Source organism: Gadus macrocephalus, chromosome 5 (assembly GCF_031168955.1).
Source record: "Gadus macrocephalus chromosome 5, ASM3116895v1".
Lineage (NCBI taxonomy): Eukaryota > Metazoa > Chordata > Actinopteri > Gadiformes > Gadidae > Gadus > Gadus macrocephalus.
In genome coordinates, this window is record NC_082386.1 from 19,761,351 (window position 1) to 19,786,104 (window position 24,754).

The 24,754-nt window shown below is 52.2% G+C and overlaps 3 protein-coding genes across 9 annotated transcripts; 1 reads left to right on the forward strand and 2 right to left on the reverse strand.

The window, feature by feature from the left end:
• Window positions 1-1,653: 1,653 nt before the first annotated feature.
• klc4 (kinesin light chain 4) lies at window positions 1,654-10,488 on the reverse strand. The gene is made up of 4 exons (XM_060051659.1): window positions 10,063-10,488; window positions 4,732-5,005; window positions 2,190-2,420; window positions 1,654-1,905 (listed from the first exon to the last, which is right to left on the reverse strand). Exons 2-4 carry the CDS (start codon window positions 5,002-5,004, stop codon window positions 1,669-1,671), a joined length of 741 nt encoding a protein of 246 aa, XP_059907642.1. The 5' UTR covers window position 5,005; window positions 10,063-10,488; the 3' UTR covers window positions 1,654-1,668.
• Window positions 10,489-10,979: 491 nt separating this feature from the next.
• On the reverse strand, window positions 10,980-15,484 carry LOC132457394 (cytochrome c oxidase assembly factor 8). The gene is made up of 5 exons (XM_060051692.1): window positions 15,338-15,484; window positions 13,842-14,039; window positions 13,271-13,334; window positions 12,378-12,468; window positions 10,980-11,116 (listed from the first exon to the last, which is right to left on the reverse strand). Exons 1-5 carry the CDS (start codon window positions 15,482-15,484, stop codon window positions 11,008-11,010), a joined length of 609 nt encoding a protein of 202 aa, XP_059907675.1. The 3' UTR covers window positions 10,980-11,007.
• Window positions 14,465-24,242, forward strand: bag5 (BCL2 associated athanogene 5). Of its 7 annotated transcripts, none has more exons than XR_009525596.1 (4): window positions 14,465-14,702; window positions 19,967-20,974; window positions 21,310-22,815; window positions 22,862-24,242. XR_009525596.1 is itself a non-coding variant. In XM_060051531.1 (3 exons), the coding sequence occupies exons 1-3, from the start codon at window positions 16,405-16,407 to the stop codon at window positions 21,845-21,847; spliced, it is 1,578 nt and encodes a 525-aa protein (XP_059907514.1). In that variant the 5' UTR covers window positions 16,223-16,404; the 3' UTR covers window positions 21,848-24,242. The 7 variants fall into 7 exon arrangements, 1 of the variants encoding a protein (XP_059907514.1); XR_009525595.1 differs by lacking the exon at window positions 14,465-14,702 and adding an exon at window positions 15,780-15,920; XR_009525593.1 differs by lacking the exon at window positions 14,465-14,702 and adding an exon at window positions 16,223-16,436 and having other exon boundaries at window positions 21,310-22,861; window positions 22,938-24,242.
• The last annotated feature ends 512 nt before the right edge of the window (window positions 24,243-24,754 follow it).

The window sequence follows — 24,754 nt, forward strand, 5'->3', positions numbered from 1 at the left end:
GACAGACAGACAGACAGACAGACAGACAGACAGACAGACAGACAGACAGACGGACAGACGGACAGACAGACAGAGACAGACAGACAGAGACCCAGACAGACAGAGAGCCAGAGGGGGGCACCAGGAGCTTCATGGTGTACTTTGGCCTGACGAGAGGCTCCTAGTCTGGCCGCTGGCCAGCCTACAACAACGAGGCCGTGAGTTACGGAGTGGTGGCTCCGACCGAGCTGCTCAGGCCCCCGGACCCCCAGCCGGGCCACGGTGGGAAAGGGAAACAAGAGAAAGCAGCGGCAACACGCCGTAGTCAAGAGGGCGCGTGAGGGACGGAGCTCTCCGACAAAGGGGGATGAGAGACGACAGTTCTGTCGTCTCTCATCGTTCTGTCGTCTCTCATCCCCCCTTTGTCGGAGAGCTCCGTCCCTCACGCTCCCTCTTGACTACTCTTCCCTCTTCTCTTCCCTCTTCTTTCTCTCTTCCCTCTTCTCTTCCCTTTTCCCTCTTCTCTTCCCTCTTTCCATTCTCTCCTCTTCCCTTCCCTCCTCTTCCCTTCCCTCCTCTTCCCTCTTCTCATATTCTTCCTCTTATCTTCTCTCTTCCCTTCCCTCTTCCCTTCCCTCTCCTCTTCCTCTTCGCTCCCCTCCCCTCTTATCTTCCCTCTTCTCATATTCTTCCTCTTATCTTCTCTCTTCCCTCTTTTTTTCCCTCTTCCCTTCCCTCTTCTCTCCCCTCTCCTCTTATCTTCTCTCTCCTCTTCCCTCTTCTCTCCTCTTTTTTCCCTCTTCCCTTCCCTCTCCTCTTCTCTTCCCTCTTATCTTCTCTCTTCCCCCCCCCCCCCCCCTGACCTGCTGTAAACCAGGTGGTATTACTGAGAGGAGACGGGAGATGTGGGGGAGGCAACGAGGGTTCCCGGAGATGGCGAGAGTCTAGGAATGTTCCGGAACATTGGGACTTGTGGGACAAGGGAGGTCGCGGAGGTCAGGAACGCGAGGGAACTAACTGGGTCACTGGGTCCCAGAGTGACAGGACCATAATAACACTGGTACCATGGAGAGACCAGGAACCTAGAATAACACTGGTACCATGGAGAGACCAGGAACCTATAATAACACTGGTACCATGGAGAGACCAGGAACCTATAATAACACTGGTACCATGGAGAGACCAGGGACCTAGAATAACACTGGTACCATGGAGAGACCAGAAACCTATAATAACACTGGTACCATGGAGAGACCAGGAACCTATAATAACACTGGTACCATTGAGAGACCAGGAACCTAGAATAACACTGGTACCATGGAGAGAGAGAGAGAGAGAGAGAGACCAGGAACCTATAATAACACTGGTACCATGGAGAGACCAGGGACCTTTAATAACACTGGTACCATGGAGAGAGAGAGAGAGAGAGAGACCAGGAACCTATAATAACACTGGTACCATGGAGAGAGAGACCAGGAACCTATAATAACACTGGTAACATGACGAGAGAGACCAGGAACCTATAATAACACTGGTACCATGACGAGAGACCAGGAACCTATAATAACCACGGTACCATGACGAGAGAGACCAGGAACCTATAATAACACTGGTACCATGACGAGAGAGACCAGGAACCTATAATAACACTGGTACCATGGAGAGAGACCACAGGACTCAGAACCAGGGCTAGGGTGGAGAGGAGAGGAGAGGAGAGGAGAGGAGAGGAGAGGAGAGGAGAGGAGAGGAGAGGAGAGGAGAGGAAACAATAGGCACAGAGAGGAGGAGACCGGAGCTTAGTGGAGAAGAGAAGGAGAGGAGAGAGGAGATGAAAGAGGAGAACTTACTGCCTGGGCTTTGGTCGTCCTGCTCATCTGGGAAGAGATCATCCAGGCTCTCCTTACTGGAGTCTGCATCCTTCTCCTCCTATAGGGAGGAGGGAGGGAGGAGGGGGGGGGGGAGAGAGGGGGGGGGTGACAGAGAGGAGGAAAGGGGGAGGAGGGGGGTAGGAGAGAGGGAGGAAAGGGGGAGAGAGAGGACGGTAACAGAGAGGAGGAGACGAGGAGGAGAGGGGGAGGAGAGGGACGAGTTAAGACATTTCCAGGACCAAAATAAACACAGCGGACACGATTGTGTGGGAGGACCCGAACAGACAACCGAGGTCTCTCTCGGAACCCCCCGGGGACCCGGACCACCAGGGCTGGACTCACGGAGGGCGACAGGTCCTGGTCGTACTTCTTGAGCTGGTTCATGAACTCCAGGTGCTTCTTCTCCTCCTCCAGCTGGGCCACGCTCTGCTCGCTCTTCTGCAGCTTCTGCTGCGTGTTGGCCAGCTCGTCCCGCAGCCACTGGTTCTCCTGCACCAGCCGCCGCACCTGGGCACGCAGCTTCTGCTTCTCCGACTCCACCGAGCTCAGGTGGCCGGACAGGGCCATCATCACCTGGGGGAGGAGGGGGAGGAGGGAGGAGGGGGGGGAGGGAAGGTGGAGGAGGGGAGGGAGGAGGGAGGAAGAGGGGAGGGAGGAGGGGGAGGAGGGAAGGGGGAGGAAGAGGGGAGGGAGGAGGGGGAGGAGGGAAGGGGGAGGGAGGAGGGAGGAGGGGAAGGCGGGGGGAGGAGGGGGGAAGGAAGGAGGGGGGAGGAGGGAGAAGGAAGGAGGGAGGAGGGGGGGGAGGAGGGAGGAGGGGAAGGAGGGGGAAGAGGGGAGGGGGGAGGAGGGAGGAGGAGGGAGAAGGAAGGGGGGGAGGGAGGGGGGAGGAGGGGAAGGAGGTGTGGTTAGGAGAGAGGGGGGAGGGAGGGAAGGTTCGCATCGAGGAGGTGAGGTTAGGAAAGAGAAGGGGAGGTTAGGAAAGAGGAGGTAAGGTTATTAGCAAGGAGGTACAAGATAGACAAGGAGGTAGAAGGTAAAGGTTAGGAGAAAGGAGATAGTGGTGAGGAGGAAGAGGTTAGGGGACAGGAAGCATTCAGGTAGAGGTTAGGAGACAGGAGGGAGAGGGTAGGATATTGACAAAGGGGGAGGGGGCGAGGTTAGAAGCTAGGGGAGCCATGTATTTATAACACCATGCCTTCTATCTATAACTATCCTGCTGGGAGTTCAAACTGTGCTAGATGATGACTCAGCATCTGTGACTCATGCACCTGCAGCACTCCTCCTACGCAGAGAACACAGCCCAAACGGTAGAGCTCTCCCACGGCGTATTATAGGACTGCTCCATTATGGGAAAAATCATAACCACGATTTTTTTGCTCAATATTGAAATCACTATTATCCAAACGATTGATTAATTGATTTTGAAAACATGTTGTATTTATTCAGCATGTCTCTCAGATTTTCTTTTTGTAACTGAGAACTTTGAAATTTTGCCTTAAAACCAACCCACAAAATGGTAAAAAAATAAAATGTTCCAGTCTAAAATGATAAACAGATATGTATCCAGCTGTTCTGCCCCTTCTATAAAACAAAAACAAAAACAAAAAAAATATTGAAAAACTCGATGATTTTAATTGTGTGATCGTTTGACGGACGCTAAAATCAAAATCGCGATCAAAATCCGATTAACCGCCCAGGCCTAACGTATCACCACTACACTACACTGGCCGGGCTCAGGAGGGTTCGATACACTACGGTACAGTACGGTATAGTGGTGTGGCTGGGATTTGCACTTCCACCTCAACGGCCTTCCCGCTTTGAAGCCTGGTTGTAATGGGAATGCAAATCCCAGCACAGCTGGGATTTGCATTCCCATTACAACCAGGCTTCAAAGCAGGCTTCCTGCTTGAAGGTGCGTCTTTCACCGATGACGCGCTCAAGACTTTTACTGCCTAGTTGGTTTTATATTATAGCCAACCATAAAATCTGATTTATTGGTTCAAGACGCATAATGATTTCCGTGATGATGTATTCAGTAAGAGGTTCAATATTCCCCTCTCTGCTTCTTAATCTCACTCCACCATCTACAGGTTCTCACTACACCATCTACAGGTCCTCACTACATCTATCTACAGGTTCTCACAAGACCATCTACAGGTTTTCACTACACCATCTACAGGTCCTCACTACATCTATCTACAGGTTCTCACAAGACCATCTACAGGTTCTCCTGTCCTACACCATCTACAGGTTCTCACAAGACCATCTACAGGTTCTCCTGTCCTACACCATCTACAGGTTCTCACTACACCATCTACAGGTTCTCACTACACCCCATCTACAGGTTCCTCTGCCCTACACCAGGTTTGATCCTCCGTTCTACTACAGATCATGCTATCTTCCCCTCGATTTCGGAAGAACTGAATCGGGCAATAAAATCATAAAACAACTGCAGGTTCAGAAAGTTAAAGTCCTGCCATGAGTCAGCTGCTGTCAGGTGTTGCTACGGTTACTCCTAGCTAGTCCCTCGTCCAGAGGGCTGACGGCAAATACCGGTGTGGACTTTAGCTGTCTATGAGGGGGCTGGTACTCAATGCTGGACTGGACTTTACCCATGTGGAACCTAGTCTCGCTACACTCAGACAGACACGGCTGGGTCTAAATCCTGGACCGGCCCTTTCCTGTATGGACCTTGACGCTCCGATAGAGACGGCTGGGTCTAAATCCTGGACCGGCCCTTTCCTGTGTGGACCTTGACGCTCCGATAGAGACGGCTGGGTCTAAATCCTGGACCGGCCCTTTCCTGTGTGGACCTGGAAGCTTCAACCAAGCGGCCCCCGCCCCTCCCTCCCCAGAGACCGGGGCGGCGGCTCCGTCGACTCACCTGCGCCTCGCTCAGCCCCAGCTCCAGCATGTCCAGACTCTTGCGGATGAGGAGCGACTTCTCCTCCACCAGCACCGCCTGCTCCTCCTGCTTCAGGCAGCGCAGCGTGCCCAGCACCCCGTCCAGGATGGAGTGGTGCTCCTGCTTCAGCGCGTCCAGGCCCTGGATCACCTGCCGCGTCCGGGAGATGATCTCCTCCTGGCACATCCTGTCCTCCCCGGAGGGGTCCTCGTCCTCCTTCACACACACCATGGTGGACATGTCCTCTCGCATCCTGGGGGCGGAGGGACGGACACAGGGGTCGGTGTTAATGTCGGGCTCACTGACGATCCAGAACCTGTGTGTAGCCTTTAGACGAAGCGGTTAAATTGACCTGCATGTATGTACATTTACATTAAAGGGGATTCGTGCTGTCGCTTTTATCCAAAGCGACCACTCATTCACACGTTCACACGCCGATGGCGCAGTCAACCTCGCAGGGCGACAGCCGGCTCGTCAGGAGCATCCTCTCGCACCCCGGGCACCACAGAGAGGGACGGAGACGGGGTTGAGATCATGTTTTTCTCACTCACGATCCCGAACCTGTGTAGCCTCTGGAGAGGATCCAGGAGCTTTGGATTTACACGCATACATTGACCTTTTTACATTCAGGGGATTTTGCTGACGCTTTAATCCAAAGCGACTTGCATACCATTCATTCACACATTCCCACACCGACGGCGGAGTCGACCACACAAGGCGACAGCCGGCTCGTCGGGAGCAGTCGGGGTGAGGGCGTCTCGCTCAGGGACACCTCGACACTCCGGGGATGGAGCCGGGGATCGAATTGCGACCTTCAGGTTACCGGCCGACCCGCTCTACTTCCTGAGCCACTGCCCCCCGCATTCACACATCCATCCATTCACACACGGCGCTGTCGTCCATGCACAGCGTGACCCGTTTCGTCTGGAGCCGTGAGGGGTCAGCTGCCTTGCTCCAGTACACCACAACAGAGGGCTAGGACGGAACCAGCAACCCTCGGCCAGGGAACTCTGTGGTACTGGAACCCATTAGTCCTGGATCATTAACCAGTGGCTGCGGGTAAAACCGTGGGCGTCATTCGCCTCGCAGCCATCTTGGTTATATCTTGGTTGGTCCGTTAAGGACCGAGATGGCTGCCAGGTGACTAAGGCCGGCAGACCTGTGATGTTTGGGTCGGGGTCGTTAGTCGGCCCCCTCAGAGGCTCCTAGTGCGAAACCAAAGCCCTTTGAAATCAAATCTCACCGCTTAAACACATTATCGGAAATCCCTGCTTTGTGTCAATGAGGCATAAAAAGCAACAGCCAGCCCATTTCCAGAGAGAGCTATAAAAAGTTTTCCCCCTGTTTACCGTTTATTGACTTGAGGCTTTACACGAACTGATCGATCGTGTTCTCTGAAACATAGAGAGGAACAGGGGCCTGGACCAGGCCAGGACCAGGCCAGGAGCAGGCCAGGAGCAGAGGCCAGGAGCAGAGGCCAGGACCAGGCCAGGACCAGGACCAGGACCAGGAGCAGAGGCCAGCAGTAGGCCAGGAGCACAAAGACAAACAAGGGGAAGGCCGCCAAGACACACGCTGTACAAACAGCGGTTTGGTTAATGCTCTCCCACCTATTCACCTATACTGGTCCATTACTACAGTGTTACTGGGACTGTTATCGAAATGTTGACGGTACATATGTGGTCCTAGGTTCGAGTCAATAAGGGTCGGAATTAATGATGACAACATCAGCTAGTTTGCTCGGTTAATGAGTCTGATGAGCTGGTGGGAAAGCTGGTAGATTACACGGATTTCACCTCCCCCAAATATGCTCACGTAGTTTAGTTTTAGTTTATTTGTTTATAATTTTGTGGACAGTCCCCTTTGCGAAGGAGCAGCTTTAGCCTATTTGGCTAATTTCCAGCTGTAGTCCCCAGCCAGTTGTCAGCAGACGACCTACAATACATAACAGTAAAACAAATGAAATAAAATACATTACATTTATAATTACAGCAGGCCTGGGCAAAAAGGGGAAAAAGACAAACAAACATATTGCACACAGTTGGAGCAAGAACAAACAGGCAAGCACAGATGATGGCAAAGATAATGTGTACTTGTGGGTACTGGTTGGCAGTGGGGTCACCTCAGACCAGTACCTACACGACCAGACTGGTTAAGGGGCGAGGTCACCTGACTGTGGGTTGAGGTGGCTTTAGGGAAGGGCTGATGTGGACCTGAAGTGAAACTCAGGAGGCACAGCCCTCGGCTTCCTGTTTCGATCTGAAATCTTTTATTTTGGTCTTGACACAAAGCAGAACACTGTCCGGAGCCGGCGGACGATTGTTCACCGCTCACTTTCTCTGAGGAAACTGGTTCCAACTTTCAATTGCCATTCAGTGAATTCGTGCCGTACTTGAATGATCACATTTTAGTGGATACGATCCAGGAGCAGAAAGGTGCAGCCCACTGTGCAGTGACACACCTCCCCTGCCTTGATCCCTTACGTCCCTGAGCAAACAGAGCGGATACATTCCTGTACATAAATCATCCTCATCCTGATCCGTCATCATCTAGTGAGTGATCAAACATAGGATACAACCCGGGAAAAAATGAATCACTCTCCGAATCTCATTCAGCAGATGGTTTGATAAAACGTTACAGTGAGCCACTCATGAGTTGCCATTGCAGTACCCTCTGTCCACCAGCGGTGGCGCTCGCCCTTAGGGGTTTTAACCTCGGCACTCACTCGGTCGCTCTTCCAGGACCACAATGAGCCGAAGCAGGTCGTTTATGACCACTGGCGGTGACCCACATGACAGCAGCAGCCTCCATGCTCTCTATCTTCTCATTGTACTCATCATATGGACCTGGAGGGCGCGACGGGGGAGGAAGCGCTGATGGAGACAGAGCTACCACTGTCCAATCAGCCTACAGCCCAGCCTGTTGAAGGCCGCCGCCGCCTAGCCTACATGGGACTCCATAGTCAAATATCAAAAGGTAAAATTAGCACCACCGCTAACTACTAGGAGATACAATGCACTGGGGTGCGGCAGGAGGCCAACTCAGACTAATGTTATTTTCGGTGGTTGAAAACAGACTTGTTTAAAATGGCGGCCACAGGAAGTGACACCCATCGACCACTCGCTAAAAGGTGAACACCAGGTTGCACATCGGCAGATCACAGGCGGTCTGTTTGTGAGCTGGCTGGTACACAGAGATGGACCTTCCACTTACAGAACACATGGACCCGTAGATGGTTCTACCCACTGGTTCTGCTTTAAAACAAGACAACAGCAGCACTGGTGTCCCGGTGGAACCATCTATGCCAGGTCCACCAAGACACCAGTACCAGTGGTGAGCTCCAGGTGTCTGGTGTTGTGTTTGTCTTGGTTGCTGACGCAAGCTCCAGACAGCAGATCTTCCCTTGGCAGCCGTAACTGTGGAATACTTGTCCTGTTGCTGATTAAGGAATCTAACATCATCTCTAGCAGTCGTGCCACATGACAGCACTATTATTATTTAATAGAGCAGATAGAGGAGATGAACCAGCAGGCAGTAGAGATGGACCAGCAGATAGAGGAGATGAACCAGCGGCCGACAGGTGGAAAAACATGAAGGCAACAACAAGTGGTCCCTAAGGTAGTATGAGGTTGTGTCAGTCAGACTGAGGGGAGCTTGCCGTTGCCATGGAGACAGACCAGATTAAACACCACAACCCAGGGGGAGAGTTGTTACCTATCTGGCAATGTTTACGTTCAGTCGTTACAAGTGAAACGTTTGAAGTGTGTGCGTGTGTGTGTGCGTGCGTGCGTGTGCGTGTGCGTGTGTGTGTGTGTGTGTGTGTGGAGGCTACACTGGGACCCACTGTGGCTGTGTTGTTGTCTCCACAACACACACAGCGCATTCACACACACACACACGCAAGCCGGCGAGCTCCCCGCGCGGAATACCAACCACATGCGCACAGGCCCCATCACGCGACTCCCAGTGGCACTGGTATCCCAGGGTGCATCAGAAATGCATTTAGCCCCTAGATCAATGATGTTACATTTACAGCTCTTTGTGTAGGTCTTAGGCTAGAAATGACAACGCTTAGGTGTTAGGTTATAGACGGCTAACTTTAGTGTCAGGCTAGAGATGGTTTAGTTTAGTGTTAGGAGAAAGATGGTTTAGTTTAGGTATGAGGTTATAGACGGTTAAAGTGAAGGATTATACTAACACCGCCATAAGGTGTATTACTTCTGTATTACACCTAATACAGAAGTATTGGGTGACAGCACTATACACAGAAGTATTAGGTGTACTAGGTGTATAAGGTGTATTAACAGAGGTCTTATTACACCAACTTCTACATTGTCTACCTGTGCTATATGGGATTAAAAGAGACAGTGTAAAATAACAATCTGTATATTATGTTTTAGATACAATTAAAACAAGGAAACTAATTATTATATATTATAGTGTCAACATGCCTCAGATATAGTATATTCCAAAACCAAACCAGCAGAAGATAACGCTAGACACATTTAATCAAATTTAATGTATGTGACGTCAAATCTTGGATTCCCTTTAATCCCAAAAATGCAAAGAAGAGAAACCAGGTTTATGTTGTCCTGTACAGCACCCTAATCCCGACCAGGGTGGACGGTTACTGGCAGATCGGCAAGATTCGGGTTTTGAACCGAGGCTGACTTCCTGAACTCCACATCTGAAACTCTTGGTTTCATTTTGGTATTAAAAAAATATATATATTTCACTGCTGCCGATATTACTCAGTAAACACACAAGTATTACATGTAATACACAGGTCCACGATAGGTTGGCCACTCAATGCAGTTTACCGTGAATATACTGGATCTCATAGAGATCTTCTAAAGGCACATGTTTGGCAGAGTTTCAAACACAGGAGAGAGTTGATTTATGGGGAAATCTGCCTCACTGTGGAACAGAACCCGTCCACACGGCTCCGGTCCGCCACGCAGAACCAGATCCACTACCAGGCAGAACCAGATCCACCACACGGATTACATTCCGCATATCTCCTCCCCACAACACGGATTAACCTGCAGGACCAGTCGGGACACTTTGAGTCCTTCACACCGCAGAGGCTCCGTCTACATCCCGGAACACATGCTACCATCCCACATCCACAGACAGGACCCGGACCTTGACCTGGACCTGGACGTCCCGCATCCAGTAACACAAGAGAACCAAAGAAACATGTTCAAGTCCACATGTCCCACACACCATGACCACTGACAACACTTCCCCTGAGCTCCAGGGTTAGGGTGGAAGTGCGCCGGGGCGCGGGGGTTAGACGGAGCCGCTTACCGTTCTCCAGGACGTCCGCCGCCAGCGGAACCGGTCGCGTCTGTTCCTTGACCTCTGACCTCAGGTATAATACAACGATACGAACTCTTTATGTCGTTTCCGTAGACCCGTACTATCACCACACCGTGCGCCCGGACGCTCAGAGACCTGGACCTGGTCAGCAGGAGATCATGTCGTCTCTCGGGGTAAACCGCGGAGGAGTCGCTTCTGACGCGCGGCTAGCATCGAGCTACATAGCTAGCTGCTGTCCCTCAGCAGGCCGAGTGAGGTTGTTGTCTGTCCCGGGTCGAGTGTAACCCCCCAGCGGGACCGTCTTAATAATAGGATCCCGTTAGAAGCAGGTGAGAAAGGAGAGTGAAGACGCAGACCGCGGAGGGGTTGACAGCTCGCTAGTCCGCTGGCTCCACTGCGGCTGCGCGCACACCCCCCTCCCCACCCCCCAGTCTCTTCCCAGATAATGACGTCAACCCAGAGATTACAGCCGATGCATCGATTGATCTCGTTGAAGCACCTGATTTGAGAAATACCCTGCGGTTTACCCCAATAATGTGAATTCATAACATGAAGCAACAGGTTCCAGGGATCGATTCCATTATGAATTGTGGACAAGGTGTTTTAAACATGCAGGCGTGACTATGTTGTGGATTTACACGGTACCCCAGATTGCTGTTTATAAACCCAACGATAATAACAGTTATAACAGAGTAAGTAGAATTACAGTTTACCCACCGTGTGGTTTCACGATGGTGCTGGTATGGGATTAAAGGTGAGCCGTTTCCCCCCCAACAGCAATATACACATTTAGAAGTAAAGACTAGTTCAACTTATTGCGGTGTGGAGCTTTTCCTGGTCTGCGTGTGGGTGTGTGTGCGCTCATTCTCCCTCCTCACATAAAAACACAACAGGCAGACAGTAGCTGCGAGGCAGAACGCTTTAATTGTTTCATCATGAGGGCGAACTACTGGGGGTTCTGTTGGTGACGGTCTTCCAGGCGTTGGTCAGCGCCACGCGGCCCATTAGCAAGGTGATGCGGAAATTCCGTCGGTACCATTCCCTAGAGCACAAAACAAACATAGTAATTAATACTGTGACAAGATTTGAGAAAGGGGTCTTTTCAGGTGATGGACTTCAGGTGTTGCGATCAGACGGGGGGGGGGGGGCGAAGTGTCCCTGGGCAAGACACCCTCACCCTGACTGCTCCCGACGAGTTGGCTGTCGCATTGCGCGGTTGACTCCCCCGTCGGTGTGTGGATGTGTGAATGAATGGTTGCAAAATCCCCTAAATACAACAGAAGTGTGCTAGCGCCTGTACTACTGGTGTTAAGGAGACCCCCTACATGGTGTGCTACAATAACACCATGACTCTACAGCAGGGAGATTAAGTTAACATAAAGTTACCATTCACATCAATGGAGACTCTCGCTCCAAACTTTTTAAAGTTAGCTGTGATTTCAAAAGGTCGAACAAACCACATTGGTCCCCACAAAGTTCCATCAGCCAAGGGCGTAGGTTCCACACACACACACACACACACACACACACACACACACACACACACACACACACACACACACACACACACACACACACACACACACACACACACACACACACACACACACACACACACACACACACACACACACACTGAAATAACGTTTGATGCACGCCTGACTTTAACTTTGTTTGATGCATTATCTACTGATGCATATGCAGTAAAACATTTAGTATAGCACCATTCCAATTGTACACATCTGCTTGGTAAGCAAAGACAAAGATTCCGTCCACCTATTAAATTATAAAAAAGATCTGTCTCAAAAGACGTTTCTACACTGCCAAATATGCCCGTCTTATGAGCGCCTTTTTCCCGGCTTGGTCAGCGCTTTTACACTGACTGAGGTTCTGACCATCGTGGGAGAGAAGGTGATGCAGGCGCATTGAACGAAGACGGGGAGAGATGATGCGATACACGAGAAAGACGCAGAGGAACTTTCCTTACGAGGAGCCGCGACCGAACCGGCTGGGTATAAAAACGAAAGACGTGAGTTGGGAGGCGGTACTGAAGTGGGAATTTAACCCTTTGTGTACCGCATGAGGAGCTTTTTTATCCGTTTCATCCAGAATATTTTTTGGGGGACATTTCAGTCGTCATTTGACATTGGTGGGGACACGTCCCCTGGTCCCCACCCAAATCTACACCCCTTGCATCAGTCCCCAAGAATACTCACTGGACCCCACCAGTCACATCAAACTGAAACCCCCACAAACGCACACGCATGCACACACGCACACATGCACACACACACACAACTCACTTGTTGTAATTTGCATGTCTGGTCCTGTTTGTGTCCAGGAAGCTTTTGTAAAACACTGCCATCTCTTCACTGCCCAGCGTGTGCTTGCGTCCTGTGAAGAGGGCGAGCAGCAGAACTGAGAACAGATCCAGGAGCAGCTTCAAACAATACAAGCTGTGTTGTCTGAACCGACTCCACTTATAGGCCGCTTTGCATTCCACATCCTGTCACAGATTGTTCTGCACTAGAGCTGTTTTTTCTTGAAGGACAGAGGTCCTTTGAATGAAATTATATATGACACATATTGCGCCAGTCTAGATTAATATAGATACAAGATAGATTCAACTAATTTAGCAGACGCTTCTATCCAAAGAGACATTCAATTCAAGCCCCATGTCATTAAGGAGCAGGTAGGGGTTAGACTGTACCGAGTCAGGTAATTAAGGAGCAGGTAGGGGTTAGACAGTACAGAGACAGGTCATTAAGGAGCAGGTAGGGGTTAGACAGTACAGAGACAGGTCATTAAGGAGCAGGTAGGGGTTAGACAGTACAGAGACAGGTCATTAAGGACAGGTAGGGGTTAGACAGTACAGAGACAGGTCATTAAGGAGCAGGTAGGGGTTAGAAGACAGTAGTGTCAGGTCATTAAGGAGCAGGTAGGGGTTAGACAGTAGTGTCAGGTCATTAAGGAGCAGGTAGGGGTTAGACAGTAGTGTCAGGTGGAGCAGGTAGGGTTCAGGGGGCATCTTGCTCAAGGATGCCAACTGGTAAACTGCGGCAATCTGGCTTTGCATCCAGAACCCTGCGGGCAAAACCCTAACCCCTGCCCTATCCGGACGCCTCTGGGGGTAGAAAAAGACCAGATACTGGTGGAAACGTGTGTGACGTGGTAAGATATGGAAAGCTGGTCTCACCCTGCTGATCCCGGCCTTCCAGGCCCAGGGCCTTCAGCTGGGAGCTGACGTACTCATCCTTCTCCTGAAGAGACAAACATGGACAAAGTTCACTTATTCAGGCATCTTTCCAAAGCTGCTCCACAATTTTACAGACTTGTGACAATAAGTTCCTTGTACAATGGTGCTCTCTGCTGGTGACGTGAGGAATTACTGGTGATTTTATAAGTATGAAGCAGCTTGACCAAGAGGGCAACATGGATTTCTATGAAGATTTAACTAAATGGTTCTCAAAATGATTTGAAAGTCACATCAGCAAATGAAAAGCTAAAGAATATTGTTTTTATTGTATTTCATCCTTTTCCATAACAACAGATTCTGACAATTTGTCAAATAACAATAACATGAGTACAGACATGCAGACAATAACATGAGAACAGACATACAGACAATAACATGGAGCACAGGACTACAGACAACCTCATGAGTACTGACACAGACAATGACATGGACAACAGACCCACAGACACCCCACATGAACCACTGAGCTGAGGTCGGGGTACGGCCCAGGAGCCGGACGCCCTCACCCTACCTTGTTGAAGGCCACGTTCTGGTGGGCCCAGAACTCGTGGTTCCAGACCTCCGTCTGCTGCCTCAGCCTTCGCAGCCTCTCCTCCAGGGCCGACTCCTGGGCGGGGACGTGGTACGTGATTGGCCGGATGTTTGACAGCCTGTTGGGCGGACCAATCCAGTCATGTGTGGAGTCTGGTGCCGGTTGGAAGGCGGAGCTCTGCACACGGAGGATGACACACAGTAAGTCTATCTGAAAGAGACGCTAGGGTGCGATAAGGTACAGTACTTTACACTTAATGCAGCAGAACGTTTTCGACCCAAACAGAAAACCATGGTCAAGTCAAGTCCATTTAGTTTGTGAAGCCCCTAATCACAGTTCCAGTCTCAAGGAGCTTCCAGGTCATATACGTGTGCCCCCCCCTAACCTTAGCCCCCCAAAGGGCATGAAAAAACTCCCTTCATTATCAATGGAGAATAGAATAATAATGAACAACACATACACACAAGTTGACTGACATTTAAACTCACATTTTAGTCTGCAACAAAGTTATGTGTCAACTTATACTATTCATCATAAATTCGTCATTTGATGTTTTATTAAATGCGATGTCACTGTGGAGCAGTAGTCGTCAGGGCATCCTGCTATACCAGGCCTACAGGTAGACGGGAGGCTGCGAACACAGTCCTTAGCTGGGTGTCCAATAACAACATGCCACCCGAGCCCTGTACACACACTAAACGTTTGTATGAGAGGTTAGAGCCAGTGTCTTGCCGTGCTACCCGAGATACTACAGCCTCTCCCTCGGACCCTGATAACAGAAGACCTACACACCAGGGACCTATCTGCTCTGGCCGATAAATAGGGCAAACAACGACCATTGTAGGTACTACACACACATACACACTCTGCTGACCTAAAACTACACACACATATGCAACACACACCACATATGGTCACATAATAACTGCATACAAATTGTCTGGGGTCCCTTCTCAAGATTAGGACTCCAAAAGACCATCACTCGTCCGTTCTCACAGACAGATTCCTTGTCTTTCCCTTTATATAATCATTCAGCTCGGAGGACCTCTTCTACAGAACGCTCAGTTTATGATCAGTGCACAACTAACCGTGACAGACTACCCTCATATATATATATATATATATATATATATATATATATATATATATATATATATATATATATATAGAGAGAGAGAGAGAGAGAGAGAGAGAGACTTCTCAGAGCTAGTATTCAGATTATTGGGTCACATGATTATCATGAGGTTTGGCTCGTCTACTGGGAAACAAACTTTAAAGGGTGATAGGTTTCGTAACGGCTGGTATGTTTTGTAACAATTTCAAAGTTTAAACGTGATCCTTTGCGTACAGTCTTGTATACTGCTGTATTGACCGTCTACACATTATGCATGTTCATCACGTCTGAACCCGTCCTTTGGGGATAATATTTTACCGTTTACACTTTCTCAGCAGCATAAAGACATACATTTCCATACCTTTGGGGACTCCTGGCCAGCGGTGTGTTGGACTGAGGCGCAGCCACGGTTCAGGGGTGCTTCTGCATGGTTACAGGGTCGCAGGTGACCTTCGGCTCTACTGTAGGACGGACCTCGTAACAGACGTCGCACTGTTTTGGTTGCCATTTAAAATACTAATTCTCGATCCGTCGTTTAATAAGAAATGACTCAGACGGCCTCTGTTTGACCACGGCGAGGTTTGTGTTGACGTCCGCTTCCAGGCGACACGCCGTGACGTCAAACGCTGAATATGTTGGACGACCCAAACATTCCCCTTTCTGCGATTTTTGAAACCGTCCATTTACATGTTACATTTAATATATTGGCATAAATATATCTGATATTGTAATTTGATTTAATTGTTGAATTATGATTTGAACGCTGATTTTGTAAAGTGGGCTATAAACGCCAGTATTTTAATGAGCCGTAAAGGGAAAACTCCGTGCGTGATCATGGTTCTGGAGTAAAGTAGTTAGCAACCGAAGCTAGGCTAATGTTTATCTTTAGTGAGCGCTGCGCATCGTTTGAGGACAAGACAGATGGCTGTCCGGTGGTTATGCAGGTAAGATTCGAACTAGATTACTAGATCATGTTTACTGCCTTCATGTGAGTTACTCTTCCAAAGCATTTGAGCCTTAAGAGGCGGATCTAGGTGCTGATCGGCGTCGGAACCTAGCAGCAAGGAGACGATGCTAGTCCCTGCACTCCTGTGGACGTGGAGAGAGAGAGAGAGAGAGAGACGTTCTCTGTGTCGCCCTCACACACGTTACCCTTTTAGTGGATGATCGGTAGTCATGGCTACACGCAGTATGTTAACAGTATATATCATGTTGGTGTTTGAAGAAGCACTATATACATTGTGTAAGACAAGTGAGTAGTGTAGTCGGGATCGCGATTCAGTGGGAGGGGCGACGCGCACCGCAGTGTTCCGCACGGCGCGGCGAGGCGCACAGGAGAAGATATCAAACCCGCCCGAACCGTCTCTGTGGATCGGACCGACACACACCCGGGTCGCCTTTAGCGGATGGAAACAGACATCCTCCAACATGTGCGCGAATGTGTTTGGAGTGCTGAAAAGGTGAGGCGTGAAATGCGTTTTTTCGGGGAGGCGTTCCTGTGCGGCGGAGCGACTCGGCTCGTCTTGTCTCCCTCCAGGATGGTGCGCAGCCGACACGGGCTTATTGTGTGTAATGACTACCTTTGCAACGGCTTAAACAAATATGTGACGCTGTGATATGCATAAGGCTATGTTGCTTGTTGGACGAATAGATTCCGCACCTACGGTCGCACAATGCGCAAAGCGTTTGCTGTTGCATTCACTTCAACTAGCGGGTTATGTTGGCGTTAAATGGAAGAAGGCTTTCGATCGGGACTGAAAATGTTCGACAAGGAGGTTTCTAAGCAACCCTGGTCCGCTTTGACTGAATCACTTTAGTGTGTGTGTGTGTGTGTGTGTGTGTGTGTGTGTGTGTGTGTGTGTGTGTGTGTGTGTGTGTGTGTGTGTGTGTGGCACACACACGCCCCCTAGTCCTCTCCCAGGGGACTAGGAATGTTCACTTGATGCATGACTTGGTTTCCCCACTTCTAGTATTACTGATTTATTAGATCACGTTCGTTCATTTTGGAGTTAGTCTAGGGCTGATTAAATTTTGGAGCTGGTCTCTAAAGACCAGAGACCAGACCTCGATGAAACGTCAGCTTGCTGCTGCAGATGTGCACTGATGGGGACATTAGAACCAGGCTAATGGAGCAGACAGGGAGAGGAGAACCGAGAACGTTTCACAATGTTGCCACGCGAACCACGGGGATCTGGAACAGGTGGTTTAACCCCGTCTCTGTGTGAGGGTTCTGGCTCAACCCGCTCCCGTCCAGGCTTATCTCCCTGGTTTCCTCGGCTCCCGAGATAGCGGTCCCCGCCACCTCCCTCTTACATAACAACCCCCCAGCCAACAAGGCTTCCTAATCCTATCGGCTTCGCAAACACTCCACCGACAACAAGTGGCTGAGCGTTGGAACCGCCACTCAGATCGGCCCTAAATCAGAATTGTGCGCTTTTATTTTGACACGCTGTCGTGGAGCCAGGAGGAATAGGAACCAGGATCCTTTGGTTCTGCAGTTCCTTTGTGCTCCTGCATGCCTGCAGCCAAGGACAGCCCACTCTGTTAGTGTTATAGACGCTTGTTACAAGGAGGGAAATAACATCATTCTCGTGAATATGAACAAGGTATTGCACTCTATAGTATCACATGAGCCAACAGGGCGGGTCACATGACCCAAGAGGTAGAGATTGAATTGTATTTCATCGCTCTTCACGTCCAGCACAGCGACGGGGATCTCAGTCAACAGGATAGAGGGCTTAGTGGCTAGTCAACTAGCCTGTACTGTAGACAGGCCAGAGGGCTCTGTGGCTAGTAGTGGCTCACTCGTGGCTCACTAGGTTGTGCTGTAGACGGGACAAAGGGTTAGGGCCACTAGTGGTTCACTAGCACGTGCTGTGTTGCTGGAAGGGGGGTCAGGCCTGCTATGCCACCTCTATGGCCGGCCTCCAAGCCTCCAGAACATTCCAGCAGGCCCTGAACATTCCGGAGGGTGAGCGCGGTGTATTGTGGCGGGTCATCGTGATGTAACGCTACACTCCCGTCTCCTGGCTGCCGGCTGCTGGGTTCAGGTCCCGGTTGAGCGGGCAGAGCTGCTCTCCCGGTAGCGACCGCTCTGCGGTTCATTGTCCTCCCCTGCCTTCTTCATTCTTCGTCCTTCGTCCTTCGTTCTTCTGCCTCGTTTCCATCAGGGTGACTGTAACGGCTGGGGAGAGAATGTCAGGGTGTCATTCTTCTGTCTTCCCTGACATGGGGGAGGGTGGGAGAGGGGTTTGGGGGGTGAGGAGAGGTTTGGGAAAGTGAGGGTTTTGGGGGAGTGAGGAGAGGTACGGGGGAGGGAGGAGAGGTTTGGGGGAGTCAGGGTAGAGGGGAGAGAGGAGAGGTATGGGGGAGGGAGGGGAGCGTTGGGTTGGTGAGTGAGGAGAGGTTTTGGGGGAGTGAAGAGAGGTTCTGGGGAGTGAGCCTTTCGGGGAGGGACGACACGTTTTGGGGGAGTGAGGACAGGTTTTGGAGGAGTATGGAGTGGTTTTGGGGAGAGAGAAGAGGTTTGGGGGAGTGAGGAGAGGGTTTGGGGGAGTGAGCCTATCGGGGAGTGAGGAGAAGGTTTGGGGGTAGAGAGGAGAGGTCTGGGGGGGGGGGGGTGTGTCTGTGTTCTCAGCCTAGTCTGGGGCTGAGGGTCCTGCCTCTGATAGACCACTAGCACGGGGCTGTATCTCGGTGGTCGTCCGTCTGCCAGCCGGGCCTGCGCCCTGACGAGCGTCCTGGTTGTCATGTCTGTGACGCAGGGCTCTGCATGTGGGTCATCTTAATCGGTGACTGTCGGCCCGGCCGGACATCGAGGGGCGGTCCTGTTCTCCGTGTCAAGTGTTGAACTCGCGCTCGGCCGCGCGGTTGTCATGGCCACGTCGGCTAATCCGAACGGTCGCAACAACGAGGAATGACAAGGAACACAGGAAGGGCACCGGCAGTCCGGAGCTAAAGGGAGGACCGACCTGCATGTTTATAACACAACACAACGAACGGGCCGGGCCTCTGAGATCAGGGACAGCAGGGGGGGTACAGAGCAGCTCTGTCTGGCCCGGCAGGGAGGCGTCTGCTCTGGGGGGGAAACAGGTCTGGTTCCGGCCGAAGAATGGGAAACGCATTACAACACAATGTCGAGCGATGGCTGAACCAAAAAAAAACTCCATTTGTCCTGGCACTGTGATTGCTTAACCTTTTGACAATTATTATGTTTCAGAGTGTCTTAGTTCTAAGTTTGTTAAAAAGGGAGTGTTACCAGCCCACACATCAAGGCCTGCTCTATGGAAAATGTTGTACAAGATTGTGATTTGATGATTTGAGAAGAGATGGCTTGTCTATAAACCCTCCTCACTTCATGCTGCACACATTTACCCATTCACTCAGACACACACATTCACGCATTCACTAAGACACACTCACAATCACCCAGACACACACACACATTCACCTATTCACTCAGACACACACATACACCCATTCACTAAGACACACACATTCACCCATTCACTCAGACACACTCACAATCACCCAGACACACACACACACATTCACCTATTCACTCAGACACACACATACACCCATTCACTAAGACACACACATTCACCCATTCACTCAGACACACTCACAATCACCCAGACACACACACACACATTCACCTATTCACTCAGACACACACACATTCACCCATTCACCCAGACACACACACATTCACCCATTCACCCAGACACACACACAATCACCCAGCCACACACACATTCACCCATTCACCCAGACACACACACATTCACCCATGCGTGTTGGTGTCAACCAGCCCAGACACCACCCCCTCCTGGTCAGAGCAGGGAATTGAACCAGCGAGCCTCGTCTCTGGTCATGTGACGTGGGAGCAGGTGGCTGTTGATTGGCTGGCTAGTTGTGCCGAGCGTGGGCCTCCAGCCGCCGTGTCTCTGACCCTCTGTTCCCCCCCCCCCCCCCCCCCCCCCCTCAGCCTGTTCGGGAAGCCCTTTGATGGAGGCAAGAGGATGGACCACGGCGGGTCCCAGGGCCAACCAGCCCCGCAGCCGCAGCCGCACCCCTCCCAGGGCCCCTTCCCCCAGTACTCCCAGTACCCCCAGTACGCCCAGTACCCCCAGTACCACCAGTACCACCAGTACTACCAGTACCCCCCGCCGCCGCCGCAGCAGCCGCAGCCGTACCAGCCGCAGCACCCCACCATGACCCGGCTGTACGAGGTGCAGCGCGAGGTGGCCTCGCTGGGGCCCCAGGTGTGCACCTTCAGCGGCCTGCAGGACGAGCGCGAGTACAAGCGGCTGGAGCGCGAGCTGGCGCGCCTGCAGACGGACGTGGACGGGCTGGACACGGAGGGCCGCGGCGAGCTGCAGGCGGCGCGCAAGCGGGCGGCGCAGGAGCTGGAGGGCCTCCTGCGCTACCTGGAGGAGAACGCCCGCCACCCGTCCCGCCTGGCCATCGAGGAGCTGAGCCGGGAGGCGCGGCGGCTGGTGGACGAGGGCGTGGTGGCGCCGCAGCGGGCGGGCGGCGCGCCCGAGATCGGCGACGAGCTGGTGGACGCGCTGCAGGCGGTGGTGCTGCGGCTGACGCAGGTGAAGACGGAGGGGCGCGTGCCGCTGCGCAAGGCGCGCTACCGCGCCCTGACGCGGCTGTGCGCCGTGCAGGCGGTGGTGGAGGGGCGCACGCGGCAGCAGACGCTGTCGCTGCCGCTGTCGGGCGACACGCACGCCTCGGTGCACCGCGTGAACCAGGCCATGGTGGAGGTGAGCGTGGCCCGCAGCCAGCTGGTGGCGCTGCTGATGGGGCTGAGCGGGCGCGACAGCTGCGCCCACCTCTCCCGCGTGCTGACGGAGCTGCTGGTGGAGCTGGACGCCCTGGACGTGTCGGGCAACGCGGCCGTCAGGAACTACCGCAAGCAGGTGGTGGAGGAGATCAACGGGCTGCTGAAGCACCTGGACCTGGAGGTGGAGGGCGACGACACGCGCAGGTGCGGACGGACGGACGCAGGGGACACGCACGCACACATGGGAGACACACACACACACACACACACATGGGAGACACACACACACACACACACATGGGAGACACACGCACACAAACACACACACACGCATACAGGAAACACACACACACACACACACACACACGCATACAGGAAACACACACACACACACACACACACAGTAGTCATTCACAACTGACTAGTGAGTCGAAGTGGCGGCCTGATGGGTTTAACCAGTGCAGTGATGTTAATGTGTGTGTGTGTGTGTGTGTGTGTGTGTGTGTGTGTGTGTGTGTGTGCGCGCGTTGCCTCTCCAGGTACGACCTGGCGCAGAACGACTCCATCCGGGAGATCGAGGCGGTGCGCGGCCACGTGTCCCACCTGCGGGGCGAGGTGCTGCGCTACGCCGGCTCCCGGGACGAGATCCGGCCCAAGGCGGAGCTGCAGAGCCTGCTCACCCACCTGGACCAGGTGGACACGGCCAAGAACCCCTGCATCCGCGAGGCGCGCCGCCGTGCGGTCCTGGAGGTGCAGGCGCTGGTCACCTTCCTGGACCTCCGCGAGGCCCTGGCGCGCCGGCAGACGGGCCCCGGGGAGCCGCCCGCGCACCGGGCCGTGTGGCTGGTGCTGGGCAGCCTGTCGGAGCTCCAGGCGCAGGTGCTGGGCTTCGGGGGCAAGCGCGCCGACAAGAGCTACATCCTGCTGGAGGAGCTGCTCACCAAGCAGCTGCTGGCCCTGGACGCCGTGGACCCCCAGGGGGACGAGAGCACCAAGGCCGCCCGCAAGCAGGCCGTCAAGTTCGCCCAGAACATTCTGGGCTACCTGGACCTGAAGACGGACGAGTGGGAGTACTGAGCGTCCCCCCCGTCCCCGTCCCCCCCCCTCTCCCCCCGGGCGTCTCCAGGGCAGGGGGAAGCTCGGAGCAGGAAAAACGGGAACGCTTTGTAAATAAACGGCTCCGTCCGGCGGTCCGCCGTGTGTAAATACGGACTCCGACTCCCAGAATACACTGCGGCGGCGTGTCGTGCTCCCTTGTTGTCGGTGTCGCCGTGGCGAGAAGCCACGGGCAAGAACAACACATTTTGTGAGATACACGTAAAAAAAACGTATTCCAGTGACACTTTTGCTTTTTGAAGGTTTACAGAGTTTTTTCTAAAGAATATCCTGTATGTGGTCGTATGCAAGTTGTCCCGTTATGTGTCCTCGTGTTTGTCGTCTATTCGCCGGCTGCAAAAGCGCTAAAAAAAACAACACATCCGTCTACGTCGCTGCAGGCGTCAGCGAGCCGCACAACCGGGCCCACGTTAACCCTCGCTCGCGACCCTCTACTGCGGTCCGACGGTAACTCACACAGAGAACCCCCGCGCGCTGAACGGCGAGGGGGGGGGGGGGGGGGGGCGGTGACGGCGGGATCAGTGATGGAGCGCCATGTAGGTTCGGACGCCGGTGGACGTGGCGGCCACGAAACGTGCACCTTGACCCGCTCTTAAACCAAAAGATTGGTTCTATTTAAAGTGTGATACCAAGGGTGCCGGCGTACGCACAACATGGCAAGAAAGTCGACCTCAGACTGATTCCACCTCCGGAGGCGGCTCCACAAACACAGAGGCGCTGCCAGGACTGACACCGCGGGGGGGGGGCAACGCTACGCTCACACTTGGACGGCCCCGGGGTGTTCATTCGGAAGCAGGATATTAAAAGCGCCCCCATTTAGAGATCAGCCCATTAGAGACACACTCCCGTCACAATGGGGAGTGTCTACTCATATGTATGATGGGTAGTTCGGCCTACCAGTTAGTGCACTGCAGCAGGTAGGCTGGTAGGTTAACACTAGACCAGAGACTACCAGTTGGTACAGTCCACTGGTAGGTTATCAGTAGACCAGAGACTACCAGTTGGTACAATCCACTGGTTACTGGTAGGTTAGTCAACTGGTTATTGGTAGGTTATCAGTAGACCAGAGACTACCAGTTGCTACAGTCAAGCTGGTTGCTGGTAGGTTATCAGTAGACCAGAGACTACCAGTTGCTACAGTCCAGCTGGTTACTGGTAGGTTATCAGTAGACCAGAGACTACCAGTTGGTACAGAACACTGGCTAGGCGAGTCTATCTAAACTAGGCTCCATGAGAGTTGACGCACGCTTGGATCTGTTACATTCGAGGCCAAAGTCTTTAAAGACCCTAATTACAGCGAGAGCAGTTGGTGTTTTTACAGCACTGACGCTAGGTCACTCTACCAGCATGCTAGCATGATTAGCTGGTGTGTGTGTGTGTGTGTGTGTGTGTGTGTGTGTGTGTGTGTGTGTGTGTGTGTGTGTGTGTGTGTGTGTGTGTGTGTGTGTGTGTGTGTGTGTGTGTGTGTGTGTGTGTGTGTCTTGAGATACCAGCGCTGGCCTCCCTGTTATTTTGTCACTGAGCAAACCTGATTAAAGAAACCCTACCACCCCACCCGGTGTGGTGTTCAAAGTGCCCCCGACAGTGGCACCCCAAGTGGGAGTGTAGATCCCTATACCAGCCCACTATACCACCTGTGTATCCACTGGTCGGTTTATCCATCCATCATACTGGCTGGACACGCCCCCTTGTGAGGTCACTAATGGGCGGGTTTTTGAAATGGCTTGTAATGGCTGATCAACGTCACACACACTCGAACAGCAAAACACCATTTCCTCTTCCTTCAGTCGTGACTGTGTGTGCACTGGCCTGTCGTCGGACTAGGGCGGGGTCCAGACAGAAAGCTCCTCAAGGGGGGGGGGTGTGACTGACCAGCGCTAGGGGGAGAGGGAGGTGTTGGGAGTAAGGTCAGGAGGACCTGGACTGGTATGACGGCTGAAAGCAACACATGACCTGACAGTTCGGTGGATAGCCCTAGCTGAACATATTTAGCGGGCTGGCTGGTAGTTGCTAGCTGACCGTTGCTAGGTACAGTTGCTGGCTAGCTGGTAGTTGCTAGCTGACCTGAGCTGGCGACCGTTGCTAGGTGTAATGGCTGGCTAGCTGGCAGTAGCTAGCTTCCAGGCGCCAGCGGTGATGTGATTACAGTTGACAGCGTTGGAGTCTCCGCTGGACTGCGGAGGAGGGAGGAGGAGTATAGAATCTCTGTGCCTTTATTTATAACCTCCCCTTTTGTCTGTTGAACAAAGACTCCACAACCACGCTTTCAATGTCTTAATGCACAAAACGTAGGAGAATAGGACTGAATGTTGGTAGTTAATATATGTATCCCCAATAAATAAATTTGCACTAGTCACTAAGGTTGTTTTTTTAGAAAATTAGAAAATGTTTGACCAGTAGGTTTAAAATCCCTTCTTCCAAGATCTACCGTTCCATGTTTTCCAAATCGTGCTTAAACTTAATTCAACCAATCAAATACTTGGCGATGGTTTCGTATGTCAAAGTCCCGGGCCCGGACTGGATTATTGCGTGGATTAGAGTCAGTGGGTCCGGTAAAACCCAGATGGAAAAATGAGCTAGCCAATCAGAGCGGTTTTACAAGTCATGACTAAGCAAGGCATGGGGAACTTCCTGATCCAAAGTTAAAGTCCGCTCCAGGGTTTATATATAAGGACGGTGGGCTGGGTGAAGGGTCATCCTACTCTAGGAGGCCTACAGGTTAGGCTGAAGATGTTGGGGATCGAACCCAGTACCGTTTGGCTGAGGCATGACGTCATATATCAACATCCAATGGCTCCAGAGCAGAAAACCTGGACTGACCTTCTGAACTGGCACAGTCCGTCAACAATCTAAGAAATCCGACCTGAA